The sequence below is a fragment of the Oncorhynchus masou genome, chromosome 13 (genome assembly GCF_036934945.1).
Source record: "Oncorhynchus masou masou isolate Uvic2021 chromosome 13, UVic_Omas_1.1, whole genome shotgun sequence".
Lineage (NCBI taxonomy): Eukaryota > Metazoa > Chordata > Actinopteri > Salmoniformes > Salmonidae > Oncorhynchus > Oncorhynchus masou.
In genome coordinates this window covers 74,627,132-74,648,946 of record NC_088224.1, presented here as the reverse complement: position 1 = coordinate 74,648,946, position 21,815 = coordinate 74,627,132, and the positions used below count along the sequence as shown (strand labels likewise).

General features: G+C 45.7%; 1 protein-coding gene across 1 annotated transcript in view; it reads left to right on the top strand.

Annotated features, from left to right (window-relative positions):
* Positions 1–21,815, top strand: part of LOC135553426 (seizure protein 6 homolog) — a 156,623-nt gene that overhangs the window by 67,010 nt on the left and 67,798 nt on the right. Inside the window, exons 2-3 of the mRNA XM_064985548.1 lie at positions 15,078–15,836; positions 21,309–21,442. Coding sequence (XP_064841620.1) covers positions 15,078–15,836; positions 21,309–21,442 — 893 coding nt within the window. The remainder of the gene's footprint in view (positions 1–15,077; positions 15,837–21,308; positions 21,443–21,815) is intronic.

Sequence of the window (21,815 nt, the reverse complement as noted above, 5' to 3'; positions counted from 1 at the left end):
TCAGACATTAATTGATCAGGTGGCTATAATTGTTTAAATTACATATATAATTATATATATATGTGTATGTATGTGTATATATATATATTATATATGTACAGCATATACACTACCGTTCAAAAGTTTGGGGTCACTTAGAAATGTCCTTGTTTTTGTACATTTTAAAATACATCAAATTGATCAGAAATACAGTGTTGACACTGTTAATGTTGTAAATTACTATTGTAGCTGGAAACAGCAGTTTTTTTAAATGGAATCTACATAGGCGTGCAGAGGCCCATTACCAGCAACCATCACTCCTGTGTTCCAATGGCACATTGAGTTAGCTAATCCAAGTTTATAATTTTAAAAGGCTAAATGATCATTAGAAAACCTTTTTCAATTATGTTAGCACAGCTGAAAACTAAAAACTGCTGATTAAAGAAGCAATACAACTGGCCTTCTTTATTAAACTATTTGAGTATCTTGAGCACCAGCATTTGTGGGTTCAATTTCAGGCTCAAAATGGCCAGAAACAAAGAACCTTCTTCTGAAACTCATCTGTCTATTCTTGTTCAGAGAAATGAAGGCTATTCCATGTGAGAAATTGCCAAGAAACAGACGATCTCGTACAACGCTGTGTACTACTCCCTTCACAGAACAGCGCAAACTCGATCTAACCAGAATAGAAAGAGGAGTGGGAGGCCACAGTGCACAACTGAGCAATAGGACAAGGACATTAGTGTCTAGTTTGAGAAACAGACGCCTCACAAGTCCTCAACTGGCAGCTTCATTAAATAGTATCTGCAAAACACCAGTCTAAACGTCAACAGTAAAGAGGCAACTCCGGGATGCTGGCCTTCTAGGCAGAGTTGCAAAGAAAAAGCAATATTTCAGACTGGCCAATAAAAAGTAAAGATTAAGATGGGCAAAAGAACACGGACACTGGACAGAGGAACTCTGCCTAGAAGGCCAGCATCCCGGAGTCTCCTCTTCACTGCTGACGTTGAGACTGGTGTTTTGCGGGTATTATTTCATGAAGCTGCAAGCTTACAACATTAACATTGTCTACAATATTTTTTTTATATTTATTTATTTAAAAAAATATTTTTTACCCCCTTTTCGTGGTATCCAATTGTTATTAGATACTATCTTGTCTCATCGCTACAACTCCCCAGCTCGGGAGAGACGAAGGTCGAAAGCCATGCGTCCTCTGAAACACAACCCAACCAAGCCGCACTGCTTCTTAACACAGTGCGCATCCAACCCGTAAGGCAGCTGCATCAATGTGTCGGAGGAAACACTGTGTACCTGGCGACCTGGTTAGCGTGCACTGCGCCCGGCCCGCCACAGGAGTCACTAGTGAGAGATGAGACAAGGATATCCCTACCAGCCAAACCCTCCCTAACCCGGACGACGCTAGGTCGCCTCACGGACCTCGCAGTCGCGGCCGGGTGCGACAGAGCCTTGGCGCTATCCCAGAGTCTCTGGTGGCACAGCTAGCTCTGCAATGCAGTGCCCTAGACCACTGCGCCACCCGGGAGGCCCCCTGTGTACACTATTTCTGATCAACTTGATGTTATTTTAATGGACACAAAAATGAGCTTTTCTTTCAAAAACAAGGACATTTCTAAGTGACCCCAAACTTTTGAACGGTAGTATATATACAGAACCAGTCAAAAGTTTGGACACATCTACTCATTCAAGGGATTTTCTTCCTTTTGACTATTTTCTACATTGTAGAATAACAGTGATGACATCAAAACTATGAAATTACACATGAGGTAATCATGTGGTAACTAAAAAAGTGTTAAAGAAATGAAAATATGAGATTCTTCAAAGTATCCACCCTTCGCCTTGATGACAGATTTGCATACTCTTGGCATTCTCTCCACCAGCTTCATGAGGTAGTCACCTGGAATGCATTTCAATTAACAGGTGTGCCTTGTTAAAAGTTAATATGTGGCATTTCCTTCCATAATGCGTTTGAGCCAATCAGTTGTGTTGTGACAAGGTAGGGGTGGTATACAGAAAATAGCCCTATTTGGTAAAAGACCAAGTCCATATTATGGCAAGAACAGCTCAAATAAGCAAAGAGAAACGACAGTCCATTACTTTAAGATATGAAGGTCCTGTCAATCAGGAACATTTTAAGTGCAGTCACAAAAACCATCAAGCGCTATGATGAAACTAGCTCTCGCGAGGACCTCAACAGGAAAGGAAGACCCAGAGTTGCCTTTACTGAAGAGGATAAGTTCATTAGCGTTACCAGCTTCAGAAATTGCAGCACAAATAAATGCTTCACAGAGTTCAAGTAACAGACACATCTCAACATCAACTGTTCAGAGGAGATTGTGTGAATCAGGCCTTCATTGTTGAATTGCTGCAAAGAAACCACTAAAGGACACCAATAAGAAGAGACTTGCTTGGGCCAAGAAACACGAGCAATGGACATTAGACCGGTGGAAATCTATCCTTTGGTCTGATGAGTCCAAATCTGAGATTTTTGGTTCCAACCGCCATGTCTTTGTGAGACGCAGAGTAGGTGAATGGGTAATCTCCGCATGTGTGGTTTCCACAGTGAAGCATGGAGGTGTGATGGTGTGGGGATGCTTTGCTGGTAACACTGATTTATTTAGAATCCGATGCACCCTTAACCTGCATGGCTACCACAGCATTCGGCAGCAATATGCCATACCATCTTGTTTGCGCTTAGTGGCGCCAATCGCCTATCATTTGTTACTCAACAGGACAATGACCCAACACACCTCCAGGCTGTATAAGGGCTATTTGACCAAGAAGGAGAGTGATGAGTGCTGCATCGGATGACCTGGTCTCCATAATCATCTGACCTCAACCCAATTGAGATGGGTTGGACCGCAGAGTGTAGGAAAATGCAGCCAACAAGGGCTCAGCATATTTGGGAACTCCTTCAAGACTGTAGGAAAAACATTCCAGGTGAAACTGGTTGATAAAATGCCAAGAGAGTGCAAATATGTCAAGGGTGGCTACTTTGAAGAATCTCATAAAATAAATTTTTATTTGATGAACACTTTTTTTAGTGACATGATGCCTTGTGATATTTCATAGTTCTGATGTCTTCACTATTATTCTACAATGTAGAAAATAAAATAAAAACCCTTGAATCAATAGGTGTGTCATGTTTAATGATAAGAGAGAGATTTTATTTCTGTACACAAAAGAGTACGTTATAAACGTAATAAATGACGGGGAAGAATCCCCCCACACACACACTCTCGCACGCACACGCACACAACAGGGCTGTAACCCAAAGAAAGTGTGAGGTGTAAATCTCTAATAAACACGGGACAAGAGCCGTAATAACACTACACGGGACGAGACCAGTAATAACACTACACGGGACGAGACCAGTAATAACAAGTGCAAACTAACCGATACAGCAGAGCCCAGCTACTCACAAGACCAACGTACATGGAACAATAATCAACAAGGACAATGGGGAACAGAGGACACATAGTATATACACATACTAATCAGGGGGAATAGGAACCAGGTGTGCGTAATGAGACAAGACAGTCCGGGGTTGGTGGTAATGATCCAGTTCAGTGACGCCTAGAAGGCCGGTGACATAGATCTCCGGAGCTGGTGAATGGAATGAGCAGCAGTACCGGGGACAAACAAACCTCATTCAACTCATCGAGTGCTTGATGATTAATATGCAAGTTGAATCAGGTGTGCTTGTCCAGGGTTATAATACAAATGTGTACTGTGGGGGGTAATCAGGGTTGGGAAACACTGGGATAGACTGAGGAATCACCAATCGCCAAACTCCCGAGGGAAGTTTTGAGCTCCAGTGGCAGGCAGACAATTGACTGTGCATGTTCGTATGCCTGACTGGATGTAGAAGTGACAGAGCAGAGTTTAGTCTCTGAATACTCCCAGATGATTGCTACACTTTGAGAGCTAGCCTAGCAGGCCCATTCTGTCTCTCTCAGTGCTTTGGCACAGCCAGCCAGCGAGAGAAATGAAATAAAATGAAATGAAAGCATGTCTGGATTAGAGCTTGTTAAGGGAGAGAAGAGCCTTTAATTGCCCTGGCTTTGTGCAGCTTGACAAAGAACCAACATCGCTAATCTGCAGCTCAGGGGTGAATGTTTGCAGCAAACCAAACAAAGACGTACACTAGACAGGCCTATCTAGTAGAAGAAAAATAACATTTCCTGGAAGACGATTTAGGAATTGGCATAAAACTGCAGGATTTCAATTAGAGAAGGAGCTGATAGCAGAAAAACATTTTCAGTATTGCAGGAGGGTGTTAGCATGATATTAAAGCACCTGTTTTTTTTGAGGAGTGGAAATGTTTGATATTTCTAGAACAGGTTGCTTTAATGTCTTCGTTTTTGGTTTTTGGACATAACATATTTGTCTTTCTCTGCAGTATTTTCTTAGTGTACAGTATACTGGTAATCTGAATCTGAGAGGATTTTACACTGCATTATTACTTTACTGCCATAGCGATCGCAGATGTTTCAGAGCCTATTTGTTCAAGCCTCTCCAGTTGTGGTGTGATGGTCTGGTCATCCAGAACAGTAATCTGTCTTGTCATGCACCAGTGGTATCTCTGCTCTGTCTGCACACCTGGAAAGAAAAGCAATTGCTCAACTTTCCAACTTCAAACCAAGCTGAGCAAATCAGTCTTACACATTTTAAGGAAAAAGGATAGGGTGGCAGAAACTCTAGAGAAGACCACTTGTTGAAGAGGAAGCATTTGACCAATGTGTCCACTTTATAATATAGAGAACTGGCTGCCACAAGTGCTCAATTTGATGCCTTCGCTGATTTACATCACATTACTGTGCCGGTCTTCTCAGTCAATAGGATTATATTTTGTGGCACATTCTTCCTGATATAGATGTTTCAGTATAGTTTACATCTATCCAATCTGGAAATATACGTACTCTTCTCGATATCTCCGGATTCCTACTGCAAGCTCTGAACCGCTTATAAAAAACCCAACATTTTTATTATATATTTTTGTATATTTTTTTCCACCTGGAATTATAGCAGCTAACAACCCCTGAATGCACAGCCGCTAATTTGCGGGCTGCTAGCTATTTTAAGCACATTGGACTGCTGGCTTAAGAGGCCCTTCGGACATATTTCTTCGGCCACTATACATATTTTGCCAATTGGCCTGGTTTACCACACGGAGCCCTGCTGATCCGTCCGCTGATGTAACTGAACGAGGGGGCCACAACAGACTTTCCTCCGTTGCGTCATCCCTCTAAGGCCTTTCTGTTAGCCTGCTAGCCCCATGCCGCTAGCTGCCTGAAGCCACGCACTGGACTTGTATGATCACCCGGCTACGCATGCCTTTCCCTAACGTCGCCATGCCATGTCGATTGCTGTACTGGTTTGTAACTATTGTTTTATTTCACTGTAGAGCCTCTAGCACTGCTCAACACGCCTCGGCTAACAATTTAGTTCCAGCCCCACACACGCAGTGACATCACCTGGTTTAAATGCTATTTCTAGAGACAATATCTCTTTCATTTTCACTATATGCACAGGTTTACCCCCACTGTATTCACATCCTACTATACCTTTGTCTGTACATTATGTCTTGAATATATTCTACCGTGCCCAGAAATCTGCTCCTTTTACTCTCTGTTCTGAACGTACTAGGTGTCCAGTTCAGTTAGGCTTTAGCCGTACCCCTATCCTACTCCTCCTCTGTTCCTCCGGTGATGTAGAAGTTAATCCAGGCCCTGCAGTGTCTACTTCCACTCCCACCCCCCAAGCTCTCTCATTTGTTGACTTCTGCAACCGTAAAAGCCTTGGTTTCATGCATGTTAACATTAGAAGCCTCCTCCCTAAGTTTGTTTTATTCACTGCCCTAGCACACTCCACCAATCCGGATGTCCTAGCCTTGTCTGAATCCTGGCTTAGGAAGACCAACAAAAACCTTGACATTTCCATTCCTAACAATAACATTTTCCGACAAGAGAGAACTGCCAAAGGGGGCGGTGTTGCAATTTACTGCAAAGAAAACCTGCAGAGTTCTGTCTTACTATCCAGGTCTTTACCCAAACAATTTGAGCTTCTACTTTTAAAAATCAACCTTTCCAGAAACAAGTCTCTCACCGTTGCCGCTTGCTATAGACCACCCTCTGTCCCCAGCTGGGCCCTGGACACCATATGTGATTTCCCCCATCTATCTTCTGTGCTCGTGTTGCTAGGTGACCTAAACTGGGACATGCTTAACACCCTGGCCATCCTACAATCTAAGCTTGATGCCCTCAATCTCACACAATTTATCAATGAACCTACCAGATATAACCCCAAATCCGTAAACACGGGCACCCTCATAGATATCATCCTAACTAACTCATCCTCCAAATACACCTCTGCTGTTTTCAACCAAGATCTCAGCGATCACTGCCTCATTGCCTGCATCTGTAATGGGTCTGCGAGCAAACAACCACCCCTCATCACTGTCAAACGCTCCCTAAAACACTTCTGCGAGCAGGCCTTTCTAATCGACCTGGCCGGGGTATCCTGGAACGACATTCACCTCATCCCGACAGTAGAGGATGCCTGGTTATTCTTTAAAAGTGCCTTCCTCACCATCTTAAATAGGCATGCCCCATTCAAAAAATGTAGAACCAGGAATAGATATAGCCCTTGGTTCACTCCAGACCTGTCTGCCCTTGACCAGCACAAAAACATCCTGTGGCGTTCTGCATTAGCATCGAATAGCCCCTGCGATATGCAACTTTTCAGGGAAGTTAGGAACCAATATACACAGGCAGTTAGGAAAGCAAAGGCTAGCTTTTTTAAACAGAAATTTGCATCCTGCAGTACAAACTCAAAAAAGTTCTGGGAGACTGTAAAGTCCATGGAGAATAAGAACACCTCTTCCCAGCTGCCCACTGCTCTGAGGCTAGGGAACACTGTTACAACCGACAAATCCACTATAATTGAGAATTTCAATAAGCATTTCTCTACGGCTGGCCATGCTTTCCACCTGGCTACCCCTACCCCGGTCAACTGCCCGGCACCCTCCACAGCAACCCGCCCAAGCCCCCACCATTTCTCCTTCACCCATATCCAGATAGCTGATGTTCTGAAAGAGCTGCAAAATCTGGACCCCTACAAATCAGCCGGGCTAGACAATCTGGACTCGCTCTTTCTTAAATTATCTGCCGAAATTGTTGCAGCCCCTATTACTAGCCTGTTCAACCTCTCTTTTGTATCGTCTGAGATTCCCAAAGATTGGAAAGCTGCGGCAGTCATCCCCCTCTTCAAAGGGGGAGACCCTCTAGACCCAAACTGCTACAGACCTATATCTATCTTACCCTGCATCTCTAAGGTCTTCGAAAGCCAAGTTAACAAACAGATCACCGACCATTTTGAATCACATCGTACCTTCTCCGCTATGCAATCTGGTTTCCGAGCTGGTCATGGGTGCATCTCAGCCACGCTCAAGGTCCTTGACGATATCATAACCGCCATCGATAAGAGACATTACTGTGCAGCTGTATTCATCGACCTGGCCAAGGCTTTTGACTCTGTCAATCACCACATTCTTATCGGCAGACTCAACAGCCTTGGTTTCTCAATTGACTGCCTCGCCTGGTCACCAACTACTTCTCTGATAGAACTCAGTGTGTCAAATCGGAGGGCCTGTTGTCCGGACCTCTGGCCATCTCTATGGGGGTGCCACAGGGTTCAATTCTCGAGCCGACACTTTTCTCTGTATATAACAATGAATTCGCTTCATTGCTATACAACACTCCTTCTGTTCTTAAACGCCAGTAAAACTAAATTCATGCTTTTCAACTGATCGCTGATCGCTGATCGCCTTATCTCAGCTCACTGGTCACCATAGCAGCACCCACCCGTAGCACGCGCTCCAGCAAGTATATCTCACTGGTCACCCCCAAAACCAATTCCTCATTTGGTCGCCTTTCCTTCCAGTTCTCTGCTGCGACTGACTGGAACGAACTGCAAAAATCACTGAAGCTGGAGATTTCCATCTCCCTCACTAGCTTTAAGAACCACGTGTCAGAGCAGCTCACAGATCACTGCATCTGTTCATAGCCCATCTGCATACAGCCCATCTATCTACCTCATTCCCATACTGTATTTATTTATTTTTGCTCCTTTTGCACCACGGTATCTCTACTTCCACATCCATCTTTGGCACATGTACCATTCCAGTGTTTAATTGCCATATTGTAATTACTTCGCCACCATGGCCTTTTTATTGCCTTAACTCCCTTATTTGACCTTATTTGCACTCACTGTATGTAGACTTTGTTTTCTTTTCTATCTACTGTATTATTGACTGTATGTTTTGTTCATTCCATGTGTAACTCTGTGTTGTTGCATGTGTCGAACTGCTTTATCTTGGCCAGGTCGCAGTTGCAAATGAGAACTTGTTCTCAACTAGCTTACTCGGTTAAATAAAGGTGAAAAAATACATAAATACATGGGTTGAACCTCAATCAATAGTCATACCTTGTTTCCCTGTGTCGTCCTCTCACCACCATCCTTCACTGGCTCCCTACTCGGAACACCAGAAGGAAGCAAAGAATATTGCTGCATTGTTAGAGCTGGAAACAAAACCATGCACCTGCAATAACATCTGCAAAACTGTGTATGCGACCATAAAACTGATTTGATGATTTGAGATAGAAACATTAAAACAAGGCTGCAAGCAGGACTTGTAAGAAAGGCACATGTCCTTGTCCAAGACTGTGTTGCACTTTGTTACAAGGGAGACAGATATCTGGTACTGGTCCTGTGTTGCTCTCTGCTCCCTCTCCTCCTCCTCCTGGGTAAAGTAGCAGGCTCAGTTCACCTCAGCAGAGTTCATCAGTGCTCTCCTCTCAGATCCACAGATCAGTACAGCTCCACTGATTGCAGGTGTCCTTGCATTGATCTAACTGGCTTGGGCTTTGTCCCTGGTCATTAGGGAGATGAGAGAATGACCTTTTCCAAAGGTGCCTAGCTGGGTGTGATTGGGTAAGTGTAAAGGATATGGTTTTACAGGACAAGAGGGGAAATGGGCTCTTTGTGAATGTGTTTCTGGCCTCAGCCTCTATTCTCCCCTATTAGGAAGTGTTCTACCATAACCAATCAATATGAGCTATCACCCAGCCCTATATTGTCTGACTTTTGTGAAGTCAATATTACATTTCAGACATGCTACTGTCCTGGCAGAGAACTGTGTAATTGATTGTTCATACGGTATTATCTACCTACTCCTCAAATTCTGAGGGAGGGAAGCAGAGTCTGTTCAGACAGGACAAGGGAACTCCAAAGATTGGGAGAAATCAAATCAAACTGGCTTATTGTGCATGTTGCCATGCAGAACACACTATTTTGACATCTGATATTTTTTTCACACACCACTTGATTGATTTGCTCAAGTCTTGGAAGCGTCCCATCATTCTCTTCTCACTTCCTGTTTGCATGTTGAAGCAGTGTCTCGTGCAGCTGCTGTAAATTACCTTTTGTTGTATGTGATAAATTGTGTAAGATGTCAAATATATTCTATGTGCTTCAAAGAAAAGCTGCTTATCATATTTTTACAGAATAAGGTTGGAGGGAAATTTCTGCTATTTTGAAATACGTATAAACATTTATTTGAAATATCACGTCGCTAAACTGCAGTACACCCCTGTTGTGCTTGTGTGAGTCATGTGCCCTGTATTGAATGCTGTCTGTAGCTCTGCGCTGTGTGGAAAGCTTGGTCTGTGTAATGTAAAGGAAAACTGGGCTAAAGCACAGTGTCTCTCTTGATTTCGCTGCCCACGTAATTAGTCTGCTAGCAGCATATGGCCAGAGTGTTGCCATCTCAATAGATTCATTATCAGGCCCTGTGTGTGTTATACTTAAGTGGGCGAAACAATCTAGCAAGTAGGACAACAAATCAAAGACATTACATTTGAGACACAGTCAGAGTTTTCCCTTTTCCTCTTCATCCTTACTAGTTTTATATCTCTAGTCCACTTTTAATATGTCCTCCATAATATGAATGTCATTGGTCAAGATGCTCCTCACAATAAGTGTGTGTGTGACTGTGGGGGACGGGGTAGATGTTAAGGAGGAGAACTGCGCTGTTCAGGAGAGAGAAACCACTGCCTGATCCAAGGGTCGCTACCAAAATTATGTTCCAATAGTTTCTTCTTAACAGAGGCGATAAAAAAGTATTGGTTTATATCTTTCCTTTCTGTTCCTTTCTAAACCTCTGAAATCATGTTTTTTTTTTAAACAATTAGCTCAACATTAAATTACTTCACAAATCACGCAGTGCGACTAGAGAAGCTTGCTATGGAGCGGGCAAGCTACAGCTTAGTGAGTCGTTTACAGACGTGATAGAAAGATGAGTGTATGGTGCGACTGGAATTTTGTGGGTTGGGAGAGAGGGAGAGGGAGAGGGAGGGAGAGAGAGAGAGAGAGAGAGAGAGAGAGAGAGAGAGAGAGAGAGAGAGAGAGAGAGAGAGAGAGAGAGAGAGAGAGAGACTAGCAAATATTTTCAGCTAGAAGGAAAACACTGGAAGACGTTTCTGATCGACAGAGGGAGGGCTTTGCATAGGAGCTTTCTCATGTTTTTTTGAGGGACTGGAACAAAAATAATCAGAACGTAAAAGAATGTTATTAACTGGTTCTCATGCTTTTAAAATAACAGTTCTGTTCCAGAACAGTAGATATCACTTTCATTCCCGGTTCTGATTCTGTTGCCGGAAAAATTTAGTTATTTTCCGGTTTTCGGTTCTGTTCCCTAGACTTGTTCCATCCAGTTGATTTATGGCACACTGTGTACTAGTGTTGATTCAAGTGCGAGAGCTTTAAGATCCTCACCCAGGCACTAACCACAGGGAGACCCAGGCTACTTAGATGAAAAAGAAACCAACTTAGCCAACTTGCAGTGTGTGTGTGTGTGTGTGTACCCTTGTGTACGTGTAATGTAGTTTCAATATAACATGCAATCTACTGAATTGACCATGCTTCCACAAGAAGGGGTTTTGCTTCCATGTTTTGAAGCCTTGAGCCCAGACCTCACAGAACAGTGCGAACTGGCTCTAACCAGAATAGAAAGAGGAGTGGGAGGTCCCGGTGCACAACTGAGCAAGAGGAAAAGTACATTAGAGTGTCTAGTCTGAGAAACAGACGCCTCAACTGGCATCTTCATTAAATGGTACCTGCAAAACACCAGTCTCAACGTCAGCAGTGAAGAGGCAACCCCCTGTAATCAAACCCACAAATGCTGATGCTCAAGAGACTCAACTAGCCTAAAGAAGGCCAGTTGTATTGCTTCTTTAATCAGACAACAGTTTTCAGCCGTGCTAACATAATTGCAAAAGGGTTTTCTTATGATCAATAAGCCTTTTAAAATGATAAACTCAGATTAACTAACACAACATGCCATTGGAACACAGGAGTGACAGTTGCTGATAATGGGCCTCTGTACAAGCAGAGGACCATAGTCCCTATGCCCAAGAACACGAAGGCAACCTGCCTAAATGACTACAGACCCGTAGTCCTCACGTCCATAGCCATGAAATGCTTTGAAAGGCTGGTAATGGCTCACATCAACACCATTATCCAAGAAACCCTAGACCCACTCCAATTTACATACCACCCAAGCAGACGCACAGATGATGCAACCTCTATTGCACTCCACACTTGCTTTTCCCTCCTGGACAAAAGGAACACCTATGTGAGAATGCTATTCATTGACTACAGCTTAGCGTTCAACACCATAGTACCCTCTAAGCTAAGGATCCTGGGACTAAACACCTCCCTTGGAGGAGCCCCGCAGGGGTGCGTGCTCAGTCCCCTCCTGTACTCCCTGTTCACCCACGACTGCATGGCCAGGCATGACTCCAACACCATCATTACGTTTGCAGATGACACAACAGTGGTAGGCCTGATCACTGACAATGATGAGACAGCCTATAGGGAGGAGGTCAGAGACCTGGCTGGGTGGTGCCAGAATAACAACCTCTCCCTCAACGTAACCAAGACTAAGGAGATGATTGTGGACAACAGGAAAAGGAGGACTGAGCACGCCCCCATTCTCATCAACAGGGCTGTAGTGGAGCAGGTTGAGAGCTTCAAGTTCCTTGTTGTCCACATCACCAACAAACTATCATGGTCCAAACACACCAGGACAGTCGTGAAGAGGGCACGACAAAGCCTATTCCCCCTCAGGAAACTAAAAAGATTTGGCATGGGTCCTCAGATCCTCAAAAGGGTCTACAGCTGCAACATCGAGAGCATCCTGACTGGTTACATCACATCAATTGCTCAGGCCTACGACCGCAACACACTACAGAGGGTAGTGCGTACTGCCCAGTACATCACTGAGCCTGAGCTGCCTGCCATGCAGGACCTCTACACTAGGCGGTGTCAGAGGAAGGCCCTAAAAATTCTCCAAGACCCCAGCTACCCCAGTCATAGACTGTTCTCTCTACTATCGCATGGCAAGCGGTACCTGAGTGCCAAGTCTAGGACAAAAAGGCTTCTCAACAGTTTTTACCCCTAAGCCAACAGGTAATCAAATGGCTACCCGGACAATTTACATTGTGTGCCCCCACTCAACCCCTCCTTTACGCTGCTGCTACTCTCTGTTTATCATATATGCATAGACACTTTAACTATTCATTCATGTACATACTACCTCAATTGGCCCGACAAAACAGTGCCCCTGCACATTGGCTAACCAGGCTATCTGCATTGTTTCCCACCACCCACCAACCTCTCTTTTACTCTACTGCTACTCTCTGTTTATCATATATCTATAGTCACTTTAACCATATCTACATGTACATACTACCTCAATCAGCCCAACTAACTGGTGCCTGTATGTAGCCTGGCTACTGTAATAGCCTCGCTACTGTATATAGCCTCACTACTGTTATTTTTCACTGTCTTTTTACTGTTGTTTTTATTTCTTTACTTACCTATTGTTCACCTAATACCTTTTTTGCACTGTTGGTTAGAGCCTTTCAGTAAGCATTTCACTGTAAGGTCTGTTGTATTCGGAGCACGTGACAAATAAACTTTGATTTGATTTGTATGCCTATGTAGATATTCCTTTAAAAATCTGTCGTTTCCAGCTACAATAGTAATTTACAACATTAACAATGTCTACACTGTATTTCGGATCAATTTTATGTTTTTTAATGGACAAAAAATGTGCTTTTCTTTCAAAGACAAGGAAATTTCTAAGTGACCCTAAACTTTTGAACGATACACTGCTCAAAAAAATAAAGGGAACACTTAAACAACACAATGTAACTCCAAGTCAATCACACTTCTGTGAAATCAAACTGTCCACTTAGGAAGCAACACTGATTGACAATAAATGTCACATGCTGTTGTGCAAATGGAATAGACAACAGGTGGAAATTATAGGCAATTAGCAAGACACCCACAATAAAGGAGTGGTTCTGCAGGTGGTGACCACAGACCACTTCTCAGTTCCTATGCTTCCTGGCTGATGTTTTGGTCACTTTTGAATGCTGGCGGTGCTTTCACTCTAGTGGTAGCATGAGACGGAGTCTACAGCCCACACAAGTAGCTCAGGTAGTGCAGCTCATCCAGGATGGCACATCAATGCGAGCTGTGGCAAGAAGGTTTGCTGTGTCTGTCAGCGTAGTGTCCAGAGCATGGAGGCGCTACCAGGAGACAGGCCAGTACATCAGGAGACGTGGAGGAGGCCGTAGGAGGGCAACAACCCAGCAGCAGGACCACTACCACTAGCTCCTGGAAGGCTGCTGTGGGATGACAGGCTCCTGGTAGGCTGCTGTAGGATGACAGGCTGCTGGTAGGCTGCTGTAGGATGACAGGCTCCTGGAAGGCTGCTGTAGGATGACAGGCTCCTGGAAGGCTGCTGTAGAATGACAGGCTCCTGGAAGGCTGCTGTAGGATGACAGGCTCCTGGTAGGCTGCTGTAGGATGACAGGCTCCTGGAAGGCTGCTGTAGGATGACAGGCTCCTGGTAGGCTGCTGTAGGATGACAGGCTCCTGGTAGACTGCTGTAGGATGACAGGCTCCTGGTAGGCTGCTGTAGGATGACAGGCTCCTGGTAGGCTGCTGTAGGATGACAGGCTCCTGGTAGGCTGCTGTAGGGTGACAGGCTCCTGGTAGGCTGCTGTAGGATGACAGGCTCCTGGTAGACTGCTGTAGGATGACAGGCTCCTGGTAGGCTGCTGTAGGATGACAGGCTCCTGGTAGACTGCTGTAGGATGACAGGCTCTGGTAGGCTGCTGTAGGATGACAGGCTCCTGGTAGGCTGCTGTAGGATGACAGGCTCCTGGTATGCTGCTGTAGGATGACAGGCTCCTGGTAGGCTGCTGTAGGATGACAGGCTCCTGGTAGGCTGCTGTAGGATGACAGGCTCCTGGTAGGCTGCTGTAGGATGACAGGCTCCTGGTAGGATGACAGGCTCCTGGTAGGCTGCTGTAGGATGACAGGCTCCTGGTAGACTGCTGTAGGATGACAGGCTCCTGGTAGACTGCTGTAGGATCACAGGCTCCTGGTAGGCTGCTGTAGGATGACAGGCTCCTGGTAGGCTGCTGTAGGATGACAGGCTCCTGGTAGACTGCTGTAGGATGACAGGCTCCTGGTAGGCTGCTGTAGGATGACAGGCTCCTGGTAGGCTGCTGTAGGATGACAGGCTCCTGGTAGGCTGCTGTAGGATGACAGGCTCCTGGTAAGACTGCTGTAGGATGACAGGCTCCTGGTAGGCTGCTGTAGGATGACAGGCTCCTGGAGTGCTCTAGATTACATCTGAAGGTGCATAAGGTGGAGCGGGAGATCCATTTCATTTCCCACATTTGACAGGCCATCATATCCTTAAAGAAGCTATATAATTAATATTTACTCATTGTTGAGGAGGAGTAGAAACCATTGAAATAAGCAATCAAATATAATCTCTTTGGGCTTCACTGCCCTGTGTTTTCAGAAGGGACTCTTATCAAAACCTACAGCATGTTACAGCTCTACACTTCACTGCTTGAAACAGTTTTGGGATATTATATTTCCTGTGTGACACAAAATTTACCTGTTATGTATGTGCTCTGTGTGTGTTGTTCCAGGCTCCTATTCTGAGGATGGGACGTCCGTCACACAGAAGGGACAGTCTGAGAGTGGTGGCCCCAGCCTGGACCCCACCAAACGGGACACAGGCAGAGAGGTCCCCCTGGTGACAACCGCCCCGACCCTGAATGTCCCCAACCACCACCCTCTCTACAAGGGCTTCCTCTTACAGGAGTCCCTCCAAAGACAGGGACATTTCTTTGAGGACAGTGGGGGTGTGGAGACCCACCCCGCTATGCCACCCTCAGGTCCCCACTTTGCCAGAGACCCCTCCTCCACTCACACGGTGCCACACAAGGACGCGCTAATTTTCTCCGATGTTGCCTCAACCACTACCACTGTGGCAACAGCCACGTCACCGTTGGCAACAAAGGGCAGTGTTACTCCAGAGAGGCGTGTGTCTGTGAATCAGAGAGTAGCGTTGACCAATGGCAGGGGAGGGAGGACAGAGGAGGAAGCTGTTGCCATGGATACCCTGACCACTCCTGTCATGCACACCTCCGCTCCCTCTCCCCTCTCAAACACCCCCAACCTGGCTGCTCCTATGGGTGATAGGTACACTGAGGTCCCCACTGCATCCACCATGACTCCCCCAGCCTTGACCACTTTGGTGGAGAAGGTTGCATGGAAGTCAGAAGAACACAACATGAGCCACGCCAGTGAAGGGATAGAGATTGGGACATCAGCAGTATCTGGTGCTGTGGATGAGGAGACCACTATAACCACAACCACCATCATCACCACCATGCACCACCCAGGTAATGTAACACAGACAGGCTACACACTTGTAATGATCACCTACTCTTACCCAGAGACATACAGATACAATATCCTGCAATACACCTAACACAAGTTTCCGTGATTCTGTCTTCATTGTGAAGGTATAATGAACAGCAAGCTCAGATTCTCATTATGCAGTCCTAGAGATAATCCTGGGCCTTGGTGGGTTGTAAAGTGCCTGTGTTTCACCATCTCCAACAGAGCAGCCCCGTGTCTGTCTGTTTGTCTGAGACACCAGTGTGCTCGCTCTCTCAATCCTCTTTGTTTGCAGCTCACATATCTAAACAACCAACGGGCTTAAATTAATTATAAGATCAGTATTCCTCCTCCTCTCACACTCAATCAAGTGCTCCTGAAATGGAATGGAAACCAGATTTCAAACATGAGATACGGAGACACACTTTTTTTATGGTGGGAGAGAAGAAGGAGAACTTTCAGCCTGGTCTCATAGACTAGACATAACATAGTAAATGTAAATACAGGACACTCAAATTATTATGTTAGGTTTGGTATGGTTACATAAGACAGAAGGTTGCTTAAGGCAAAAAAGCAAAACAAAAAACAAGAGGGTGATTGGTTGGGACGGATGGGTTGACATTTGAACGTCTAGCAACTCAAAGGTTGTGTGTTCGAATCTCATCACTGACAACTTTAGCATTTTAACTAATTATCAACTACTTACTACTTTTTAGCTACTTTGTTAGCTAACCCTTCCCCTAACTTACTTACTTCCGGCGCCAACAGAGATGGCCGCCTCGCTTTGCGTTCCTAGGAAACTATGCAGTTTTTTGTTTTTTTACGTGTTATTTCTTACATTAGTACCCCAGGTCATCTTAGGTTTCATTACATACAGTCGAGAAGAGCTACTGAATATAAGATCAGCGTCAACTCACCATCAGTACGACCAAGAATATGACTTTCGCGAAGCGGATCCTGTGTTCTGCCTTTCAACCAGGACAATGGAATGGATCCCAGCCGGCGACCCAAAAAAACGACTTTGTAAAAGAGGGAAACGCGGCGGTCTTCTGGTCAGACTCCGGAGACGGGCACATCGTGAGGTCTGTCCAACGCTGGTCCGACCAAGCTGATTCCACACTCCAAGACTGCTTCCATCACGTGGACTGGGACATGTTTCGTATTGCGTCAGGCAACAACATTGACGAATACGCTGATTCGGTGTGCGAGTTCATTAGAACGTGCGTTGAAGATGTCGTTCCCATACCAACGATTAAAACATTCCCTAACCAGAAACCGTGGATTGATGGCAGCATTTGCGTGAAAATGAAAGCACGAACCACTGCTTTTAATATGGGCAAGGTGACTGGTAATTTGACCAAATACAAACAGTGCAGCTACTCCCTCCGTAATGCTATCAAACAAGCTAAGCGTCAGTATAGAGACAAAGTAGAATCTCAATTCAACGGCTCAGACACAAGAGGTATGTGGCAGGGTCTACAGTCAATCACGGACTACAAGAAGAAATCCAGCCCAGTCACGGATCAGGATTTCTTGCTTCCAGGCAGACTAAATAACTTTTTTGCCCGCTTAGAGGACAATACAGTGCCACTGACACGGCCTGCAACAAAAACATGCGGTCTCTCCTTCACTGCAGCCGAGGTGAGTAAATCATTTAAACGTGTTAACCCTCGCAAGGCTGCAGGCCCAGACGGAATCCCCAGCCTCGCCCTCAGAGCATGCGCAGACCAGCTGGCTGGTGTGTTTACGGACATATTCAATCAATCCCTATACCAGTCTGCTGTTCCCACATGCTTCAAGAGGGCCACCATTGTTCCTGTTCCCAAGAAAGCAAAGGTAACTGAGCTAAACGACTACCGCCCCGTAGCACTCACTTCCGTCATCATGAAGTGCTTTGAGAGACTAGTCAAGGACCATATCACCTCCACCCTACCTGACACCGAAGACCCACTCCAATTTGCTTACCGCCCAAATAGGTCCACAGACGACTTAATCTCAACCACACTGCACACTGCCCTAACCCATCTGGACAAGAGGAATACCTATGTGAGAATGCTGTTCATTGACTACAGCTCAGCATTTAACACCATAGTACCCTCCAAGCTCGTCATCAAGCTCGAGACCCTGGGTCTCGACCCCGCCCTGTGCAACTGGGTACTGGACTTCCTGACGGGTCGCCCCCAGGTGGTGAGGGTAGGCAACAACATCTCCACCCCACTGATCCTCAACACTGGGGCCCCACAAGGGTGCGTTCTGAGCCCTCTCCTGTACTCCCTGTTCACCCACGACTGCGCGGCCACGCACGCATCCAACTCAATCATCAAGTTTGCGGACAACACAACAGTGGTAGGCTTGATTACCAACAACGACGAGACGGCCTACAGGAAGGAGGTGAGGGCCCTCGGAGTGTGGTGTCAGGACAATAACCTCACACTCAACGCCAACAAAACTAAGGAGATGATTGTGGACTTCAGGAAACAGCAGAGGGAACACCCCCCTATCCACATCGATGGAACAGTAGTGGAGAGGGTCCAACTCGCATCCAACTCAATCATCAAGTACCACCATAGTACCCTCCAAGCTCGTCATCAAGCTCGAGACCCTGGGTCTCGACCCCGCCCTGTGCAACTGGGTACTGGACTTCCTGACGGGCCGCCCCCAGGTGGTGAGGGTAGGCAACAACATCTCCACCCCACTGATCCTCAACACTGGGGCCCCACAAGGGTGCGTTCTGAGCCCTCTCCTGTACTCCCTGTTCACCCACGACTGCGCGGCCACGCACGCATCCAACTCAATCATCAAGTTTGCGGACAAAACAACAGTGGTAGGCTTGATTACCAACAACGACGAGACGGCCTACAGGAAGGAGGTGAGGGCCCTCGGAGTGTGGTGTCAGGACAATAACCTCACACTCAACGCCAACAAAACTAAGGAGATGATTGTGGACTTCAGGAAACAGCAGAGGGAACACCCCCCTTTCCACATCGATGGAACAGTAGTGGAGAGGGTAGTAAGTTTTAAGTTCCTCGGCATACACATCACAGACAAACTGAATTGGTCCACTCACACAGACAGCATCGTGAAGAAGGCGCAGCAGCGCCTCTTCAACCTCAGGAGGCTGAAGAAATTCGGCTTGTCACCAAAAGCACTCACAAACTTCTACAGATGCACAATCGAGAGCATCCTGGCGGGCTGTATCACCGCCTGGTACGGCAACTGCTCCGCCCACAACCGTAAGGCTCTCCAGAGGGTAGTGAGGTCTGAATAAATTTGTCTTGTCACCAAAAACACTCACAAACTTTTACAGATGCACAATTGAGAGCATTCTGCCCACAAGCGTAAGGCTCTCCAGATGGTAGTGAGGTCTGCGCAATGCATCACCGGGGGCAAACTACCTGCCCTCCAGAACACCTACACCACCCGATGTCACCGGAAGGCCAAAAAGATCATCAAGGACAACACCCACCCGAGCCACTGCCTGTTCACCCCGCTATCATCCAGAAGGCGAGGTCAGTACAGGTGCATCAAAGCTGGGACCAAGAGACTGAAAAACAGCTTCTATCTCAAGGCCATCAGACTGTTAAACAGCAACCACTAACATTGAGTGGCTGCTGCCAACACACTGACTCAACTCCAGACACTTTAATAATGGGAATTGATGGGAAAGGATGTAAAATATATCACTAGCCACTTTAAACAATGCTACCTAATATAATGTTTACATACCCTACATTATTCATCTCATATATATACGTATATACTGTACTCTATCATCTACTGCATCCTTATGTAATACATGTATCACTAGCCACTTTAACTATGCTACTTTGTTTACATACTCATCTCATATGTATATACTGTACTCGATACCATCTACTGTATCTTGCCTATGCTGCTCTGCACCATCACTCATTCATATCTTTATGTACATATTCTTTATCCCCTTACACTGTGTATAAGAAATTAGTTTTGGAATTGTTAGTTAGATTACTTGTTGGTTATTACTGCATTGTCGGAACTGGAAGCACAAGCATTTCGCAACACTCGCATTAACATCTGCTAACCATGTGTATGTGACAAATAAAATTTGATTTGATTTGATTTGAACTTTAACCCTAACCCCTAACCCTAACCCTTGGCCTAGCAAACGTTAGCCACCAAGCTAACATTAACGTTTGCCACCTAGCTAACATTAGCGTTAGCCATCTAGCTAACATTAGCCACACACACAAACACACATCACACCACACCACCACACACCACACCACACACACCACACACACACACCACACCACACACACCACACCACACACACACACTACACCACACACCACCCCACACACACCACACCACCACACACCACACCACACACACACACCAAACACTACACCACCACCACACCACACTCACACACCATACACCACACACATACATTTATATTTAATTATTTTATTGAACCTTTATTTAATTAGACAAGTCAGTTAAGAACAAACTCTTATTCACAATGAAGACCTACCAAAAGGCAAATGGCCTCCTGCGGGGACGGGGGCTGGGATTAAAAATAAAAAAAGTTAATAGAAATATAGGACAAAACATACATTACGACAAGAGAGACAACACTACACAAAGAGAGACCTAAGACAACAACATAGCAAGGCATCAACACATGACAACACAGCATGGTAGCAACACAACATGACAACAACATGGTAGCAACACAACATGGTAGCAGCACAAAACGTGGTACAAACGTTTTTGGACACAGACAACAGCACAAAGGGAAAGAAGGTAGAGACAACACTACATCACACGAAGCAGCCACAACTGTCAGTAAGAGTGTCCATGATTGAGTCTTTGAATGAAGAGATTGAGATAAAACTGTCTAGTTTGAGTGTTTGTGCAGCTCGTTCTGGTCGCTAGCTGCAGCGAACTGAAAAGACGAGCGACCCAGGGATGTGTGTGCTTTGGGGACCTTTAACAGAATGTGACTGGCAGATGGGGTGTTGTATGTGGAGGATGAGGGCTACATATGAAGCACACACACAAGCACACAGTAGCGTCCTGTGTCACCCCTCTCTCTGGAGGAAACTCAAAGATAGAAATAAAACAAGGCAGTCGAACAGAAAGACCTCAAGGCAACCAGAAAACCGTCTGTGGTCATTCCCTCCACCTGATCTGTCCCTCGAGCACACAATCAAAGAGGAGAGAGAGGGGGCCCCACACTATTAAAGTGGGGGGGGGGGGAGGGCTGGTGTGAGTGAGAGAGAGAGAGAATGGGACCAGGGAAGGTCCTTTTGGAGTGAGTGTCTTACATACTTGGGCCCATCGCTCCTTTAGAGTATAGACCATCGACAAAACCTATCCAACGCACTATGCTCTGGGCAGTCTTCTCCAGATCGTTCCCCCATGCCGGGTTAGTTAGGGGGTGTAACTGGCCCTCAATGTTTTGCTCTCTGTATTTTTTGTCCTTGCAGCTCCCTGCATCTTCAACTTGACATCACCAGAGGGCTACATAGAGACGCCCCAGCCGTCCAGCTCTCATTACTACTCCTCTGTGGACTGCACCTACACCGTCACGGTCTACACGGGCTATGGAGTAGAGATACAGGTCAGACCACCACTATTGTTGCCAGAAGAGTATTCATTGTGTCCATTAAAAGCAGTGATTGTCTATAAAAAGATGGTAGATTAAACATGGAAACACACAAGACCGGCACATCCTGTCGAGAAATTACATTAGATATCCAAATGCAACATCCAAAATGGGCAATTGGCTCATTGGCAATAGCACACTAGTTCTTCAAAATGATGATGGCCACTCAGTCACCAAGGTCTTTACTGTCATTCTGCAGCGACTGACCTTTGGAAGCTGACACAGTGATTTGAACAGGGAATCTGCCTCCCAATGAACCGCATCATTCACATGACTAACTCTCCAGCTCAACTTCCTGCTCTCATAAAATATACAATAGCCATTACCC